This window comes from Salmo salar, chromosome 06 (assembly GCF_965601325.2).
Source record: "Salmo salar chromosome 06, fSalSal1, whole genome shotgun sequence".
NCBI lineage: Eukaryota > Metazoa > Chordata > Actinopteri > Salmoniformes > Salmonidae > Salmo > Salmo salar.
This window is the reverse complement of record NC_138296.1, coordinates 30,145,037-30,162,383: the sequence shown is the minus strand read 5'-3', so window position 1 is coordinate 30,162,383 and position 17,347 is coordinate 30,145,037. Positions and strand designations below refer to the sequence as shown.

At 40.8% G+C, this 17,347-nt stretch overlaps 1 protein-coding gene across 2 annotated transcripts; it reads left to right on the top strand.

Moving 5' to 3' along the window:
* The first annotated feature begins 476 nt into the window (after nucleotides 1–476).
* LOC145850527 (uncharacterized) lies at nucleotides 477–15,572 on the top strand. Of its 2 annotated transcripts, none has more exons than XM_082976442.1 (15): nucleotides 477–622; nucleotides 1,161–1,291; nucleotides 1,745–1,879; nucleotides 2,005–2,041; nucleotides 7,724–7,780; nucleotides 7,951–8,026; nucleotides 8,312–8,401; nucleotides 9,261–9,314; nucleotides 9,417–9,509; nucleotides 9,637–9,765; nucleotides 9,947–10,018; nucleotides 10,507–10,572; nucleotides 10,676–10,801; nucleotides 11,073–11,238; nucleotides 11,355–15,572. In XM_082976442.1, the coding sequence occupies exons 1-15, from the start codon at nucleotides 571–573 to the stop codon at nucleotides 11,397–11,399; spliced, it is 1,329 nt and encodes a 442-aa protein (XP_082832568.1). In that variant the 5' UTR covers nucleotides 477–570; the 3' UTR covers nucleotides 11,400–15,572. The 2 variants fall into 2 exon arrangements, with proteins under 2 accessions (XP_082832568.1, XP_082832567.1); XM_082976441.1 differs by having other exon boundaries at nucleotides 10,673–10,801.
* The last annotated feature ends 1,775 nt before the right edge of the window (nucleotides 15,573–17,347 follow it).

Genomic DNA, 17,347 nt, shown 5'->3' with positions numbered 1-17,347 from the left:
CAGTTGTACAACTGACGAGGTATCCCCCTTTTCCCTTCAGTTCAACAAAACCATGTTCTTCATTCCTACAGTACAACAACAGCCCCTTCTAGTGGTCAGAAGTGTTGTGTGCAGGACCCTGAGTTTTTACTGATCTTGTGACCTTCTAGACAGGTCATGTGGGCAGGAGACAGGTAATATGGACCTAGTAATTAGTTCTGCACTTCAGACACATTGCAGTGCACCACCTACAGTGCAATAAAGCATAACACTATTATCAGACTGCCCCACCAGTAGGAATCAGGTCAAGTTGTCATCCTACTGGAGGCTTTACATGGCGGAAAGGAACACTTATTGAAAATATTATAACCTTAATATCAATGCATTAAGTTGTATACAAAATAATCTAGTTTAATTGTCACAAAACGTTAATATATTTATTCAAAAACCAGATGTGTTTATTGTTGCTCCTCCTTATGATGTAACTTCCGCTCAACAAGAGAAAGTGTGTCTTTACCGCCTTGATTTGCTTTGCACCGACAGACTGGAACTCAACACGCAGCACACAGTTGTTTGTAATAAGGGCCCACCATGTCTATTTCTTATCTGTTTGGTTTATTATTGACAATCCTGTTAATTCAAGGTAAGAAGATTGTGTTTTAAATTTGTATTTTTTCTGGGTGAAGCTGACATTTCATGTCTTAGTCTCCCCAATTCCTGACACATATTTACAGTAGTGTAGTTGGTTTAGCTTTTTCGATGTCTTGAGTGTTTGCTTATCTCTCAGATATTTGCCGTTCTCTTGAAAAAGTTACAATTCTCAGGAAAGAGAGATTGCAAAATATAAATTCTCCCTCAACGAGTTTTTCTCCAAAATGGCGTTGACAGTAAAGCAAGTTTTGGGCGTTGGCTACAGTACCAGCACTGTTACAGTATTTCTTTGGTTGTGAGATGTCTCTCCTGCACTCCTATAAACTATATCACTACATGTTAATGTTATCAGGGTCTGTCAGTTTAAACTGTTTTTATCAAACATGATCATATGCTATTGTCTTTATAAAGCAGGCTGCTTCTTCTGGACATTTGTATCTCTTCAACAGCAGTAAATAAAGATATGTGCTGTAGAAGGCTGTGGTAATTGTTTTTCAACATACATTACCTCTTCCTCCTTTTTTCTGCAGGCTGTTGGGGTGGAGAAGAAACCAAGAATGTTAGTTGTGCAAGCCTCCGAACTGGAAATGCTTACAAATACTGTGTAAAGGACAAGGAAAAACCTAAATGTGTGGAGTGGCAATCAGTGGATTCCAATAAGGTAAGATATCTGTTTATTGTATCTCACAAAAACTCTCGTGACTACAACTACAGATGATGTACAACTTTCAAACTGGGGATTCAATATGATTCACAGGCTTCACTATCAGACTACTGTAGAATCAGAAATATGACTGTCTTTCACACTTCAGGGGAGGCAGGTAGCCTAGTGGTTAGTGCATTGTGCCAGTAACCTAAAGGTTGCTGGATTGAATCCCCAAGCTGACAAGATAAAAATCTGTTGTTCTGCCCCTGAACAAGGCAGTTAACCACTGTTCCCCGGTAGGCTGTCATTGTAAAAAATAATTTGTTCTTAACTGACTTGCATTGTTAAATAAATAAAAAATATAGACAGTAGATACAGTTTAATGACAAATGTATTCAAACATGTAGCATATTGTTTTTGAGTGGTAGATGTCTAACTTTTTTGTATTTTGTATTTTTTCTTCCACAGACGTCTATGTGGCTTGCTGAACTTTGCCAACACAAAAACACTACACATGCACCCAATGTGATTGATGTCAGCTACTCCTGTATCAGCCTCCTGGAGTGTGTCAACGTAGACCACACTGCCATAAGCAATGTGACTGTGAGTATGGCTATTTATCACTGCAGTTTAGGCAATGTACAGATAGTTACCTTGTAAACTACAATACCAGACCAAACATTCCAGTTGCATGTTAATAATTTGATATTGATGTTATCATATTTCAGGAGCATTTGACCCATTTCGTTGTGTTTGGTGCATCAGGTGAGATGTGTATATTGCTTTTCAAGTTTGAGGAGCCTCCTTGTTTAATAGTTTTTTTCTCGTATGTTTGGGGTCACTTAGAAATGTCCTTGTTTTTGAAAGAAAAGCCAAAAAATGTGTCCATTAAAAAAACATCAAATTGATCAGAAATACAGTATAGACATTGTTAATGTTGTAAATTACAATTGTATCTGGAAACAGCTGGCCTTCTAGGCAGAGTTGCAAAGAAAAAGCCATATCTCAGACTGGCCAATAAAAATAAAGATCAAGATGGGCAAAAGAACACAGATACTGGACAGAGGAACCGGAGTCGCCTCTTCACTGTTGACGTTGGGACTGGTGTTTTGCGGGTACTATTTAATGAAGCTGCCAGTGAGGCAACTGTTTCTCAAACTAGACACTAATGTACTTGTCCTCTTGCTCAGCACCGGGGCCTCCCACTCCTCTTTCTATTCTGTTTAGAGCCAGTTTGCGCTGTTCTGTGAAGGGAGTAGTACACAGCGTTGTACGAGATCTTCAGTTTCTTGGCAATTTCTCACATGGAATAGCCTTCATTTCTCAGATCAAGAATAGACTGACAAGTTTCAGAAGAAAGTTATTTGTTTCTGGCCATTTTGAGCCTGTAATCTTGCTGATGCTCCAGATACTCAACTAGACTAAAGAATGCCAATTTTATTACTACCGTAATTTCCGGACTATTGAGCGCACCTGAATATAAGCCGCACCCACTGAATTAAAAAATATATATATTTTGAACATAAATAAGCCGCACATGTCTATAAGCCGCAGCTGCCTCCCGGTACATTGAAACAAATTAACTTTACACAGGCTTTAACGAAACACAGCTTGTAACAAAAATAAATAGGCTTTAACGAAACACAGCTTGTAACAAAAATAAATAGGCTTTAACGAAACACGGCTTGTAACAAAAATAAATAGGCTTTAACGAAACACGGCTTGTAACAAAAATAAATAGGCTTTAACGAAACACGGCTTGTAACAAAAAATAAAAAATTTGCAGTAAGCTTTAGTTGTCTTTTTGCACTGAGTCAATTCCTCACGCTGCTGTTTCCAACGTCTTATCATCGACTCATTAAGACCAAACTCCCGTGCAGCAGCTCTATTTCCTTTTCCAACAGCCAGATCAGTCGCCTTCAACTTGAAAGCTGCATCATATGCATTTCTCCGTGTCTTTGCCATGATGAGGGTGACAAAATGACTACCGTAATCAGAATGATGGGAAGTTTGAGCGCTCGATTTAATCTAAACTGTAAACAAAAAAGTTGTTTGACCTTAACCCGTTCGGCAATTTCATTGGTCTAATGAAAGCTTCATGCCGCCAAAAAACTGAGCACGTCACAGAATGTGTTTTTTTGGGAAAAAAATCCATATATTAGCTGCGTCATTGTTTAAGCCGCGATGTTCAAAGCGTGGGAAAAAGTTGCGGCTTATAGTCCGGAAATTACGGTACTATAAAAAAATTGCAAAAGGGTTTTCTAATGATCAATTAGCTTTTCAAAATGATAAACTTGGATTAGCTAACACAACGTGCCATTGGAACACAGGAGTGATGGTTGCTGATAATGGGCCTCTGTATATGCCTATGTAGATATTCCATAAAAATGTGTCACTTCCAGCTACAATAGTCATTTACAACATTAGCAATGTCTACACTGTATTTCTGATCAATTTGATGTTATTTTAAATGGACAAAAAAATGTGCTTTTCTTTCAAAAACAAGGACATTTCTAAGTGACCCCAACATTTTGAAAGAATACAACTGCAGGTGAGTGTTCCTCTGTAACAACAGAGCAGAGCATATTGAAGGAGAGCTGTTGTTTCCACTGGCACTCTGTTGGGTTGTCATCAATTGATTCTCTGTTATAAATGTCATTAACTAGGTCTTTCATTTTATTTTCTCTTTCTCTTCCCAGGTGAGTGAGTCCACGTGATCATTGTGTGGTACAGTAACACTCTCTTATTAAGCTTAAAAACATGAAACAATATCATAGTCATTGTCAATGGGCAAAACTGTGTTCAACCATTTAAAATATTATTGCATCTCTGACAAGTGATTGTTGCAGTCAAATTCCACTTGACTGTAGATTCACGGTAACTGGACTTCTCCAAAACTGCCCTCTGATGCCGCTGATGGTCATTAGTAGCCTACCAAACTTACTAACGGACAGTTGCTAATGGTGTGTTCCCTCTAATCACTCTGACAGAACCCTGGCATTCAGAGTTTGAGTGGAATAGGATCACCTGTTGCGCAGTGAGAGCCAGCTCCTCATAACTGGTTGATGCAGCATCAACTCATAACTGGTTGATACATGGAATAAAACATGTGTTCCTATAAGCCCATGTTGCACAACATTTTTCTATAGGCTATGCTATGTATTTGCATGAGAAAACAGTTTTGATGGCCTATATTAAAAAGAGGAGGATCCTATCAGCTTTCTACAGGCTAGGCCTACTATATTTATTTCTCAACTTTGCTCATATTAAGCACATTGCTTCGCTTTACAACCGGAGTAACCTACCTGGCTGGGCTGAAAATGAACCGCTGGAAAGGTGTCCTCCATTTGCTATTCAAGTGCATAGTCTTTTTTCCCCCTGCCCCTGTTCCGACAGAGGCAAGATAATGGCCTATTCTAAATTAAAACTAATTTAACACATATATTATTTAGTATATGTAAAGACAAGATTAAATTGAGAATAGTCTGATGGGTGAGAACATTATCCCTTGTGAATGATGCTCAGCGTGTGCAGTCTATAAGGCAAGAAACAGCGCATGCATTCATTTGTGACTTTTTAACATGGTAGTCACATGCATCATTTAGCCTATAGCCCATAGGCCTGTATGTTTTGCTAAGATTTTATTTTCTGGATTTCTTTTATTTTCTGGATTTATGGGCCTGTATGGTCCGGAAAGATATATCCATTTGTTTTGTTATGTTTTGACAACTCTTTTTGTCTAGCATTCAGCCCAAATAAAAATATTAAACTTCTGGAGAACACAGAATCCAGCAAATACAGTATATATACAAAAGTATGTGGACACCCCTTCAAATTACTGGATTGGGCTATTTCAGTCACACTCGTTTCTGACAGGTGTGTAAAATTGAGCACACAGCCATCCAATCTCCATAGACAAACATTGTCAGTACAATGGCCTTACTGAAGAGCTCAGTGAATTTCAATGCAGCACAGTCATAGGATGCCACCTTTCCAACAAGTCAGTTCATCACATTTCTGCCCTGCTAGAGCTACCTCGGTCAACTGTGTCAGGAACCGGCTCAAAGCCCGTAACAAAAAGAGAAACAACATGGAGATAAGGAATAACAAAAATAGATTTATTAACTGAGGTAACCTATATACAATTAATAATGGTGTATGTGTAGTCAGTAGTGTAAGTGAGTGGTTGTGTGTATAGATGTGTTGAAAAAATGGCACAACCAAACTCAAACAGTGTGTCTGCATGGAGAGAGTCTCCTCAATGAATGGGGAAAGGGTGTATTTATCCCGGGACACACCCGGGTCCAGGTGTGTCCCATTTCACTGACGACCCTCCCGGCTCTGCCCACCGACATCCTAATTAGGAAAAAGAATTTGGCAGACAGAGTGGGAGGGTCGTCACAAGTGTAAGTGCTGTTATTGTGAAGCTCACAGAACGGGACGGCCGAGTGCTGAAGCGCAAAGCGCCTAAAAATCGTCTGTCCTCGGTTGCAACACTCACTATTGAGCAGTGTAAAGCACTTAAGTAAAGATACTTTAACGTTTTTGGGGAATCTGTACTTTACTTCACTATTTATATTTTTGCCAACTTTTACTTCACTACATTCCTAAAGAAATTAATGTACTTTTTACTCCATACATTTTCCCTGACACCCAAAAGTACTTGTTACATTTTGACAGGAAAATGGTCCAATTCACACACTTATCAAGAGAACATCCCTGGTCATCCCTACTGCCTCTGATCTTGGGGACTCATTAAACACAAATACTTCATTTGTGAATTATGTCTGAGTGTTGGAGTGTGGCCATGGCTATCAGTACATTTTTTTAAAATAATAATTGTACCATCTGTTTCGCTTAATATAAGGAATTTGAAATGGTTTATACTTGTACTTATACTTTTGATACTTAAGGACGTTTCAGCAATTCCATTTACTTTTGATACTTTTTAAACCAAATATATCTAATTAAAACCAAATACTTTTAGACTTTTACTCAAGTAGTATTTTACTGGGTGACTGTCACTTTTACTTGAGTCGTTTTCTAGTAAGGTATCTTTTACTCAAGTATGACAATTGAGTACTTTTTCCACCACTGCTACTGAGTTCCAAACTTCCTCTGGAAGCAACGTCAGCACAAGAACTCTTCGTCGGGAGCTTCATGAAATTGGTTTCCAATGGCCGAGCCAAAGATCACCATGCACAATGTCAAGCGTTGGCTGGAATGGTGTAAAGTTCGCCGCCATTGGACTCTGAGGCAGTGGAAATGTGCTCTCTGGAGTGAAGAATCATGCTTCACCATCTTGCAGTCTGACGGATAAAACTGGGTTTGGCGAATGCCAGGAGAACGCCAGGAGAACGGCAGGAGAATGCCCCTGTAATAGGGTCAGATGCAGAGAATCCCAGTGTAGAGAGGGGAACTGGCCAGGCAGAAACAGCAATCGGAACCAAATAAAACAAAACGGAGGATAATAAGGGTCCCTGAAGACAGTGCAACTCTCTGGGGAATACAAAAGAAGGCAGCCAAACATCAATGTTGGCCTTCATTAAAACAATCCGGAACCAACAAACACCCAAGTGGCCCAGAGTACCAAGCTCCTCATCAGACTGGAGGTAGGACACCTGCAGAAAAGAAGGCTGATATGGAGGATGTAATTCAGGGAGAAGTGGAGAAAAGTCCCCTAATGAGCCATCCAGACAAAAATCATTGATGAAAGGTGAAACATGAATGAATGAAATCATCTAGGTGTGAGTAGTTTATATTACCGGTTTCAGAGAAGGACATTCTGTGTATGTGAGTATAACCTCTGTCACTGACATGGCTTTTCAAGAGAATGTGCAATCTGCAGATAATCTCACCTTAGTTCAAACTCTTGATACATGTCACAAACAAAACTCGCCTTCAAGACAGAAACTCAGTTCCCTTAACCCAGTGATTAGAAAACATCGTACCGTGAACCTTTTTTGAACCGTTAATCAATGTTTTGGGAACCTCGTGCCAAGCCTACAGAAAGACAGTATTAAGTCACTGATTATTCCTAGCATTATTTCTAAGAGGGAATAGATGGAACATTTATTGACTGACTCTAATCTTAATTTAATATTTTTCTCTGAGACATGGCTAAAGAAATGTTCTCCTATTTCTGCCTTTAATCTCCCTGGATACCCCATAGTCAGGAGATACAGGTGAGAGGGCAGACGGGGTGTGTATTTACATGAAAGATAACATTAAATGCAATCGTATTGAATGGAAACATGCCAATGACAAGCGCCTTGAGAGACCAATGTCAATCCCTTGAGAATTTGTTTTTTTATGTTTTATTTTCTGAACGCCTGCCTGGAAATTAAACTAAGGAAAAGACTGCATAACACATTATTCTGTGTTGCACAGTATTTCGATTGATTATGTCATGGAAATGACTTTATTCTCTCTAATCGTCCATTATAGATGGAGACAATCCTGATTCAAACCGTGGTGACACTGATTTGATCTGGAAAATCATTGGTGAGTGTTTAAGCAAATCTATCACCACAGCTTCCTCTGTATGAGAAAATAACAATTAAATCTGACCTCAAAATGGTGCTACCAAGATCAACTACTGTTAGAAGGTTATTTTAAAACTTTTTCTTTTGTGTGAATATGTCATCATCTGATGACTACATTTTGTTTTTCAGTTGGTATTGTTGTTGCTGTAGTGCCAGTCATTGCTGCTCTGCTCTGTGTGTTTAAACCTTGGAGAGACAAACAGTGGTGAGTATCCTATATAATTGTTTTTGTGTTTGTGAAGGGAGCTCTTTAAGTCAATTAGAATTGTTGCAGAGGGTGTATGTTAGTTATGAGACTAGTTCTCTCTGTCTTACTACTAGGGTTTAAAGTCAGACCAATGGGGTCCTAGCAGGTCACAAACAGGATGAGAACAGCCTGGAACTTGCAGGCCACTTACAAACTATAGACTTGTTGGCCATTTTGTCAAGTTACTGTTGTTTATCAAACATTATCCTTAATTTCTTATTAATGTAATAATCTCATATTTAGCCACCAAGGCCACAGAGATGTGGAAGAGGGTCAGGGCAATCCAGAACCAAACTCCATTCCTCTGATGCAGAATGAGCAACGTGATTCCAGGTAAACTTTTCCACATCACTTTATTGATCTGTAATCAACCACTGAATGATAGTCTCTCTTATCTTCAGCTGTTGCTATGGGTCATATTAGTTTCTGTCTCTATATAACAGGGCTCTCCAACCCTGTTCCTGGAGAGCTACTGTCCTGTAGGATTTCCCTTCAACATGAATCTACTGTAGCACATCTGATTCTAATAATTAGCTCAGGGATGGGCAACTGGCGGTCCACAGACCCCTTTTTTACTGGTGAGATCTAGAATAGTGGAATACACAAGGTGCAATTTTGAAATTTGGTTGTATATTAGCAGTTTTCCTCTTGTCATGTTAGTCACTGACAATCACTCAATTACCCTATGTCAGCTAACCATTTTTCAGATTGGTAAATTTATTTAACCAGCTACCTAAGCTTGTAGTAATCATCGTCACTGCAGACCCTGATAATGAGTTCGGATTTTTGTGGCCCCCATCAAAGTTGCCCATCCCTGAAAGCTGCATCAGGTTAGTTACAACTGGGATTGGAGATAGAACCTACAGGAGGGTAGCTCTCCAGGAACAGGGTTGGAGACAGAACCTACAGGAGGGTAGCTCTCCAGGAACAGGGTTGGAAAGCCCTGCTATAGAAGGTGAAGGAAGAATTACTCAATAGATCCGCATGGCATTTCTAAATACCAGTAATGTCTATTGGCAAGCAACAACTTTCAGCAAAGACCCTGCCTTTTGAGCCCTGCCCAGGCAAGACATAACATATTCAAGCCAGAAGGGCAACTGGTGTATTTTTGACTGTGGTGTAATGTACCGTAGATGATTCCAGTTGTACCTGTGGGTATCTGACTGAACCTTTGGTACATGTTTTATCACAGAGACATCAGAAAGCCTGATGACGGTGAGACTGTTGAGGCTGTGGTTGTTCCCAGGTTAGTTAAAATACCTCTATTACATCTTTATACTCTACTCTGTCCTGGATCAGTTTGCCTTGCTTATCCTTTCAGTCATGGTCATCATGATCTCACTTTTAGTGACCAAGGAGGTGAGCCAGGAGAGGAGAACAGGCAGCCCATGGACAATGAAGAGACAGGCGCTGACACCCCTCTGCTGAATGGAGATGCCAGGTAAACTGTACCACATGACTAATCACCTGTCAGTCCTCTGTAATGTAGGCTATGGATATGGAGAACATTTGTATCCTTCCCAATCGAGATCCTTAAATCCTTATCAATGTAATAATCTCCCCTTTAGCGACCAAGGAGAGGAAGGCGTTCTAGGAATGGAGGATGGAAAACCGTCAGACAATGACAGAGCAGACACTGAAACCTGTCAGAAGACACATGCTGATTCCCCTCCACTGAATGTACCCAAGGTTGTCAGGTAAATTCTCCACATGAGGACTCCTTAAGTAAATCTTCATTATCTGTTGAATGAAATCTCATTTATCTCTTCAGAATTGATCCCATGTATCATGTTAGTCTCTGCCTCTATGGAGGACAGTGTTGTTTGTGCTGGATCAAGAGTTTTAATCCTGATGATAGCCCTGTTATTGCTCCCACAGGGTTAACAGCCAGACTGATGACCCACAGCTTCTGGGTCAACCTCAGAGCAATGGACGCGTGCCCTATAGAAGGTGAGAATGTGTGTTTGTGTCACGGCTGTCAAAAGGAGCAGACCAAAGTGCAGCGTGGTTGTAGTTCCACATTTTATTAAATCCGTGATACTTTGCATAACATAAATAACTGAATTTACAAAACAACAAACTGTGACGCAGAGAGAAACAAACACTACTCAAAATATAATAACCCACAAAAACCCAGGAAGAAAAACCCCTACTTAAATATGATCTCCAATCAGAGGTAACGAGGACCAGCTGCCTCAAATTGGAGATCAACCAAACAACCCCAACATAGAAATAGAAAAACTAGAACTTAAACGTAGAAATAGAAAACATAGAAAAACACAAAACACCCCTTGACCTACTCCACTATAGAAAAGGACATCTTACTAGGATCAGGACGTGACAATTTGTCTGTGTGTAAAGTTGTATGGGATGGTAGAGGAGGTTAAATAACTGGTTGAGGTCATGTTTCCTGATCCAGTCTGTATCTTACTCCACAGCGAATCACACCTGACTGATGGGGCTCCAGGTCAGGGTGCTGGTGAGACTTCACCCCTCCTCTGCAGGTGACTTACTCCTTTGTCATTTAGGTCATGAACATGTAGACCATGTGTACCCCTCTCCAACAGATCCTTCAATTCTTACCCATGTAATAATCACCCTTAGAAGCCCAGGAGAGGAAGGCGTGCTAGAAGGGCAGGACAGGAAGTCAGCAGACAGTGGGGGAACAGACCCTGAATCCTGTCAGAAGACACATGCTGAACCCCCTCTAGTGAATGGACACCCTGATGTCAGGTAAACTTGATTACATATTGATACATCCACAACTCATTGGGTAATAATGTCACCAACCCCATTTTCCCAGGGTTCATGTTAGCCCAGTGTTTCCCAAACTCGGTCCTGGGGGCCCCAAGTTTTGTTTTTTGCCCTAGCACTACACAGCTGATTCAAATAATCAAAGCTTATTTATGAGTTGATTATTTCAATCAGCTGTTGATTATTTCAATCTCTATAGGTGGCAGTATTATGGTGAATCATGAATGTTGATGTTTTATTTCTCCCACAGGGTTAACAATGAGACTAAGGAAGTGACTCCTGGTGCACAGAGTCCAGGACCTCCTCAGATGAATGGAGGACCTCCCATGTCTAACAGAGCTGCAGAGGAGACCACTGCTCTATTGGACCAACAGGCCTTTGACAAGGACCAAGTCACCAAACCTCCTGAGTTAATAGTAAGTACTGTTTATGTCCTCTGACAACTGGTGAACTGTTTGGCTTGGTATGTAAAATGATGGGACTGGTTGACTTTTAGCTCCAGCATATTAGTAACTCTTGTGTTTTTCCCAAGGACAAAGGACATAATGACATGGAGTCAAGAAGAGGAGAACTGTAACAAGCGGTGGACGTTTGTATAACAAAAGAAAATCTAATAAGATATTATAAGATACAGTAATATATGATATACAGTACTTATTATAAGATACACATATGTGACTAGCTTCATCATAATCAGTCATGTCAACCCCAAGACACATTCTGAGCAGTGTGTATTACTGCACAATGCTTTTCAGAAAGCTCAACAGTTTATTAATTTCATTCTCTATGTGACAGGTGTAATCTGGATAGGTTAGGAAACGTGTTTAAGTGAAATCAGTTGAAATTCCAAAACAGCCCATTACTTGTAGATAACTAAAATTACAAAATTATTGTTATCTGAAAATGAGTGTGACTTATGACTGATTATGATACAGCATGTCACATATTAGCTATACAACATTATAATGATATGAAAGGACAGCAAGATCATACTTACGCTAGTATTGTATACTTTACATACAAGCAAATATAAATTACATACACATGAGAAGATGCATAAAACATAAACCTCTTTAGTATAGACATTTCCAAGATCATGAGGTCTCAATTTCTTGTGGACATGTCAAATAGCTAAACTAGGCGTTATTTACACTATGTATACACAAAAGTATGTGGACACCCCTTCAAATGAATGGTTTCGGCTATTTCAGCCACACCCGCAGCTGACAGGTGTATAAAAAAAGAGTACACCGCCATGCAATCTCAATAGACAAACATTGGCAGTACAATGGCCTTACTGAAGAGCTCAGTGACTTTCAATGTGGTACCGTCATAGGATGCTACATTTCCAACAAGTCAGTTCATAGAATTTCTGCCCTGCTAGAGCTGCCAAGGGTCAACTGTAAGTGCTGTTATTGTGGAGCAACAATGGCTCAGCCGCGATGTGGTAGGCCACACAAGCTCACAGAACAGGGCCGCCCATGTGCTGAAAATTGTCTGTCCTCTAGGTTTGGCGGATGCCAGAAAAATGGTACCTGCCCCAATGCATAGTGCCAACTGTAAAGTTTTTTGGAGAAGCAATAATGGTATGGGGCTGTTTTTCATGGTTCTGGCTAGGCCCCTTAGTTCCAGTGAAGGGAAATCTTAACGCTACAGCATACAATGATATTCTAGATTATTCTGTGCTTCCAACTTTGTGGCAACAGTTTGGGGAGGCCCTTTCCTGTTTCAGCATGACAATGTCCCCATGCACAAAGCGAGGTCCATACAGAAATGATTTGTCGAGATCGGTGTGGAAGAACTTGACTGGCCTGCACAGAGCCCTGACCTCAACCCCATCAAATACCTTTGGAACGCTGACTGCGAGCCAGGCCTAATCACCCAACATCAGTGCCCGACCTCTCTAATGCTCTTGTGGCTGAATGGAAGCAAGTCCCCGCAGCAATGTTCCAACATTTAGTGGAAAGCCTTCCCAGAAGAGTGGAGGCTGTTATAGCAGCAAAGGGGGGACCAACTCCATAATAATGCCCATGATTTTGGATTGAGACGTTCAACGAGCAGGTGTCCACATACTTTTGGTCATGTAGTGTAGAAGAGACATCATTATCACAGGGCCCGGTCTAAAAAGCTCTATTTTACTGAAGAAATGATTAATTATTTCTGAATTGAGAGTTACAGCATGTTAGTGTTAAAATAACTTGCATAATTTGTCCCAACTTCAGCAAAAATGTTCACAGACATTTAACTTAAACCGACACCTGTAATCCTACTTTCAGTAAAGAAAGTTCATGTTCCATTTTCCTTTAGAGACTAGAGCCCTCAAACTCAACTCTGGACCTCAAAACAAGTTCCACTGCATTTTGTCATTCTTCTCCTCTAATCAGGGACTGATTTAGACCTGTGACACCAGGTGTGTGCAATTAATTATGAGGTATTACAGAAAACCAGCAGGCTCCGGACCTCGTAGGGTAAGAGTTGAGTACCCCTGCTCTAGAAGATACTACATCAGACTTTATTTAAGCCACCGTTTTCATAGGAAATCATGATTGGTCAGTTTAAACAGGTAACACTTCATATGGATGTTCTCTTTATAATGCGTTATAGGAGCATTAATAACACCTTCTATTCATAATGCATCAGGATGCACAACATAGGTGCTAATAACTGCTCATGGACATCTATAACTGCATAAAGCATTATCACCAGATGCCATATTTGAAAAGCACATTAGGATCGTTATATTATACATTCTGTGCTCATTAAATGATTGGCCATATTCTAATTTCACTGCACACCCTCTTACACCTATGTAACTCTGTCTTGCGGGCATAAAGGGATAGTTCACCCAAATTACAAAACTACATGTTGTTGTTGTTACCCTGTAAGCAATCTATGGACAAGATAAGAAAGCAAACCATGCTTTGGTTTTGTTTACTGTACTTGGTTAGGGAAATGCATTTTAGCATTTGTGGCACAAATCCAACTCAATAACCCTGTTAAAAGCATTTTTCACAAATCATCCTAAAGTGTCAACATTTGATTGTGTACCACAACTCAGTTATTTTAAGAGATTTGGACATGAAGCATGAAAACAATGCAAGAAAGGGGATATTGGCTTCACATTACCTGACATTGGATTTGATCTAAAAAGTTAGCATTTGAAGACAGTGGTCAGGTAAACAAAACCAAAGCATGGATTGCTGTCTGAGCTTGTCCATAGACTGCTTACAGGGTAAGGAAACCAAATGTAATTTAGTAATTTGGGTGAAGTCGTTACAGTATAGCCCTCTGACGCAATTTCCTAAAGAGCATTTCATGTAGGTCATACCACTTAGCTTCATAATCAAAGGCATTATGCTGCCTGCTTAAAATGCTGTAGGAATATATAGACATGTATTAGCAGCCATTAGTGCCTATGTCATGCAATATGATGTATAATGCATAGATTATAAGGTGTCATAAATACACTTATAACACGTTATGAAGAGGGTATTCATAGGAAGTGTTACCCGCAGTTCTTGCGGAAGGAACTGTACCCAAGTCCCCACCTACTAGTGACATTGTGAAAAATATCACACCTTTAGACAGGAATTGTGTAGCTATGTTGATATTTGTGTTCACCGTTTCATTAGAATGTTTATTTCAATCAGAGTGTCTGTCAGGTCAAATGACATACCCACATACATTGAGACCTTATAACCTTAGTGTCAGAAAATGTTTATTGTTTTCATATTTTGATGTTGGTAATATGACTTAGAATAATGTATTTGATATGTCATGTCTGTGGGTTGGTCCCATACATGTATGAATGGCTTTTGCTTGATGCTTTTTATAGTTAGTTACCTTACACATATATTTTGTTTGATTTCCTTATTACATTTTCATTACCATTTTATAGTACTATGCATTTTGACTGTTGGATTGATATGATCTACTCATACATTGCCAATACAAGTGAGTGAGTTAAGACTATTGTTTAATGAACGACTCAGGTCTGATGGATACAATTGTCCCTCATACTCTCATGTATTATTTATTACAATCTTTCCGCATGTATCTGTATGAGGAAAACTCCATTATTGTCATATCTATTTTTTAGCCTGCAAGTTTAGGAAGGCTATTCTGCAGAGTTTTGTGTATGGTCACAACTTGTTTTATTTAATACATTAACATTTTAGTAATTTAGCTGATTATCCAGAGCGACTTACAGGAGCAATTACGGGTATGTGCCTTGCTCAAGTGTACATCGCCATATTTTTCACCTAGTCGACTCAGGGATTCGAACCAGAGACATTTCAGTTACTGGTCCAACGCTTCTTAGTATTTGTAATATGGGTTTAATTCCTTTCTGTCACGTCCTGACCAGTATAGAGGATTATTTGTATTATTTGGTCAGGGCGTGGCAGAGGTATGTTTGTTTTGTATGGTGTTTTTTTTTGTGTATAGCTTAGAGGGGTGTGTTATTTATGTGTTCCAGGGTTTTGTGGTGTATGTTTTTGTATGAGTAGGTTCTAGGTTAAGTTTTCTATGTGCAGGTTTGGTTGCTAGACTCTCAATTGGAGGCAGGTGTTTCTAGTTGCCTCTGATTGGGAGTCCTATAAGTAGGTATGTGTTTTGTTTGTCACTTGTGGGTAGTTGTATGTTAGCACTGCTTTTGTTTAGCCTGCTACACTGTTCCTGTCGTGAGTTTTTGTTTATTGTTTTTTCCTCGTGGTCACATTTAAAATAAATGATGATGATGAGCACGCAATCCACCACATATTGGTCCACTTTGTCCGACAGCGATTTCAACATATCTTCTGACGAAGAGGAATGTGACAGAACTACCCACCACAACAGGACCAAGCAGCGGAGAAAGGAGCGGCACGAGGAATATATGGACTATACTGAGAGATGGACTTGGGAACAGATTCTGGCCGGAGAGGGCCCGTGGAAGAAGGCCGGGGTGGACCAGGAACGCTACCGAGGGACACGTCTAGCGAGGAAGCCGGATAGGCACCCCTAAGGATTTTTTTGGGGGGGGCACACGGGTAGTTTGGCAAGGCCTAGGAAGAGCCATAAGCCAGCTACCCGTGAGAGTATGGAGGAGCGTATGAGGTAGAGAGTGCCGTGTTTCGCTGAGGTGCGAACTATCTCGCCCATACGCACGCACAGTCTGGTGCGCGCCATTCCAGCCCCTCGCAGATGCCGTGCTAGAGTGGGCATCCAGCCTGGTAGGAGGATGCCTGCACAGCGTGTCTGGTCGCCGGTACGCCTCCTAGGACCAGGCTACCCTACACCCGCTCTACGTACGGCAACCATCAGGCCCCTGCACAGCCCAGTTCGCCCTGTACCAGCACCCCGCTCGTGCAGGGCTGCTAGTTCCATCCAGCCAGGACGGGTTGTGCAGGTGGTGCGGTCAAGGCCACCTGTGCGCCTCCATTGCCCAGTCTTTCCGGTTCCCACCTCTCATGCTAACCCGGAAGTGGGTACCTCCAGTCCGGCACGACCAGTACCAGCAACCCGGACCAAGCTTCCCATGAGCCCGCCTAGTCCTATTCGGCCTGTTCCCGCTCCCCGCACTAGCCCTGAGGTGCGTATCTCCAGACTGGCACATCCAGTACCAGTACCACGCATCAGGCTTCCAGTGCGTCAGCCCAGCCTCAAGAGCCCGTCACCAGCGTGCAGTCCAGAGTATCCGGCACCAGCGTGCAGTCCAGAGTATCCGGCACCAGCGTGCAGTCCAGAGTATCCGGCACCAGTGTGCAGTCCGGAGTATCCGCCACCAGTGTGCAGTCTAGAGTATCCGGCACCAGCGTGCAGTCCAGAGTATCCGGCACCAGTGTGCAGTCTAGCCTCTCCAGCGTCTCATCCCGTCAGCGGGATCAAAATCCAGCGAAAAATCATATTGTCTGTCAATTAGCATTAAAAAAAAATCATAATTAAAAATAAATAAATTTTTTTTTTTTTTTTTTTTTTTTGAGATACACCTCTCCTGAATCGACCCACGTCGTCCGATTTCAAAAAGGTTTCACAGGAAAAGCAAATCATTAGATTATGTTAGATGAGTCCATCGTAAAAAGCAGCTTCATAGCCATTTTCCGACCAACCACTTGCATCACATATAATCAAAAAACAGCTAAATGCAGCACTAACCTTTTACAAACTTCATCAGATGGCACCCCTAGGACATCATGTTATACAATGCATGCATTCTTTTGTTCAATAAAGGTCATATTTATATATAAAAACAGCATTTTACATCGGCGTCTGACGTTGACTAAATAATTTCCCCTCAAATGCGTCCCGGTAAACAATGCTACAATTCCCTAAATTACTATCCGATAACGATTTTTTAAATTTATATTGTCAATCTAACATGTATAGATGAATATCTCTTGAGAACACCTGTCATACCAGATTTTAAATTAACTTTACTGGGTAATCACACTTTGCGATAAAAGGAGATGCGATACTCAGAAAATGAGCTAATATACAGAGCTCGGCGCCATCTTGGAAACAATCGCATGTCACATCTCATCTTGT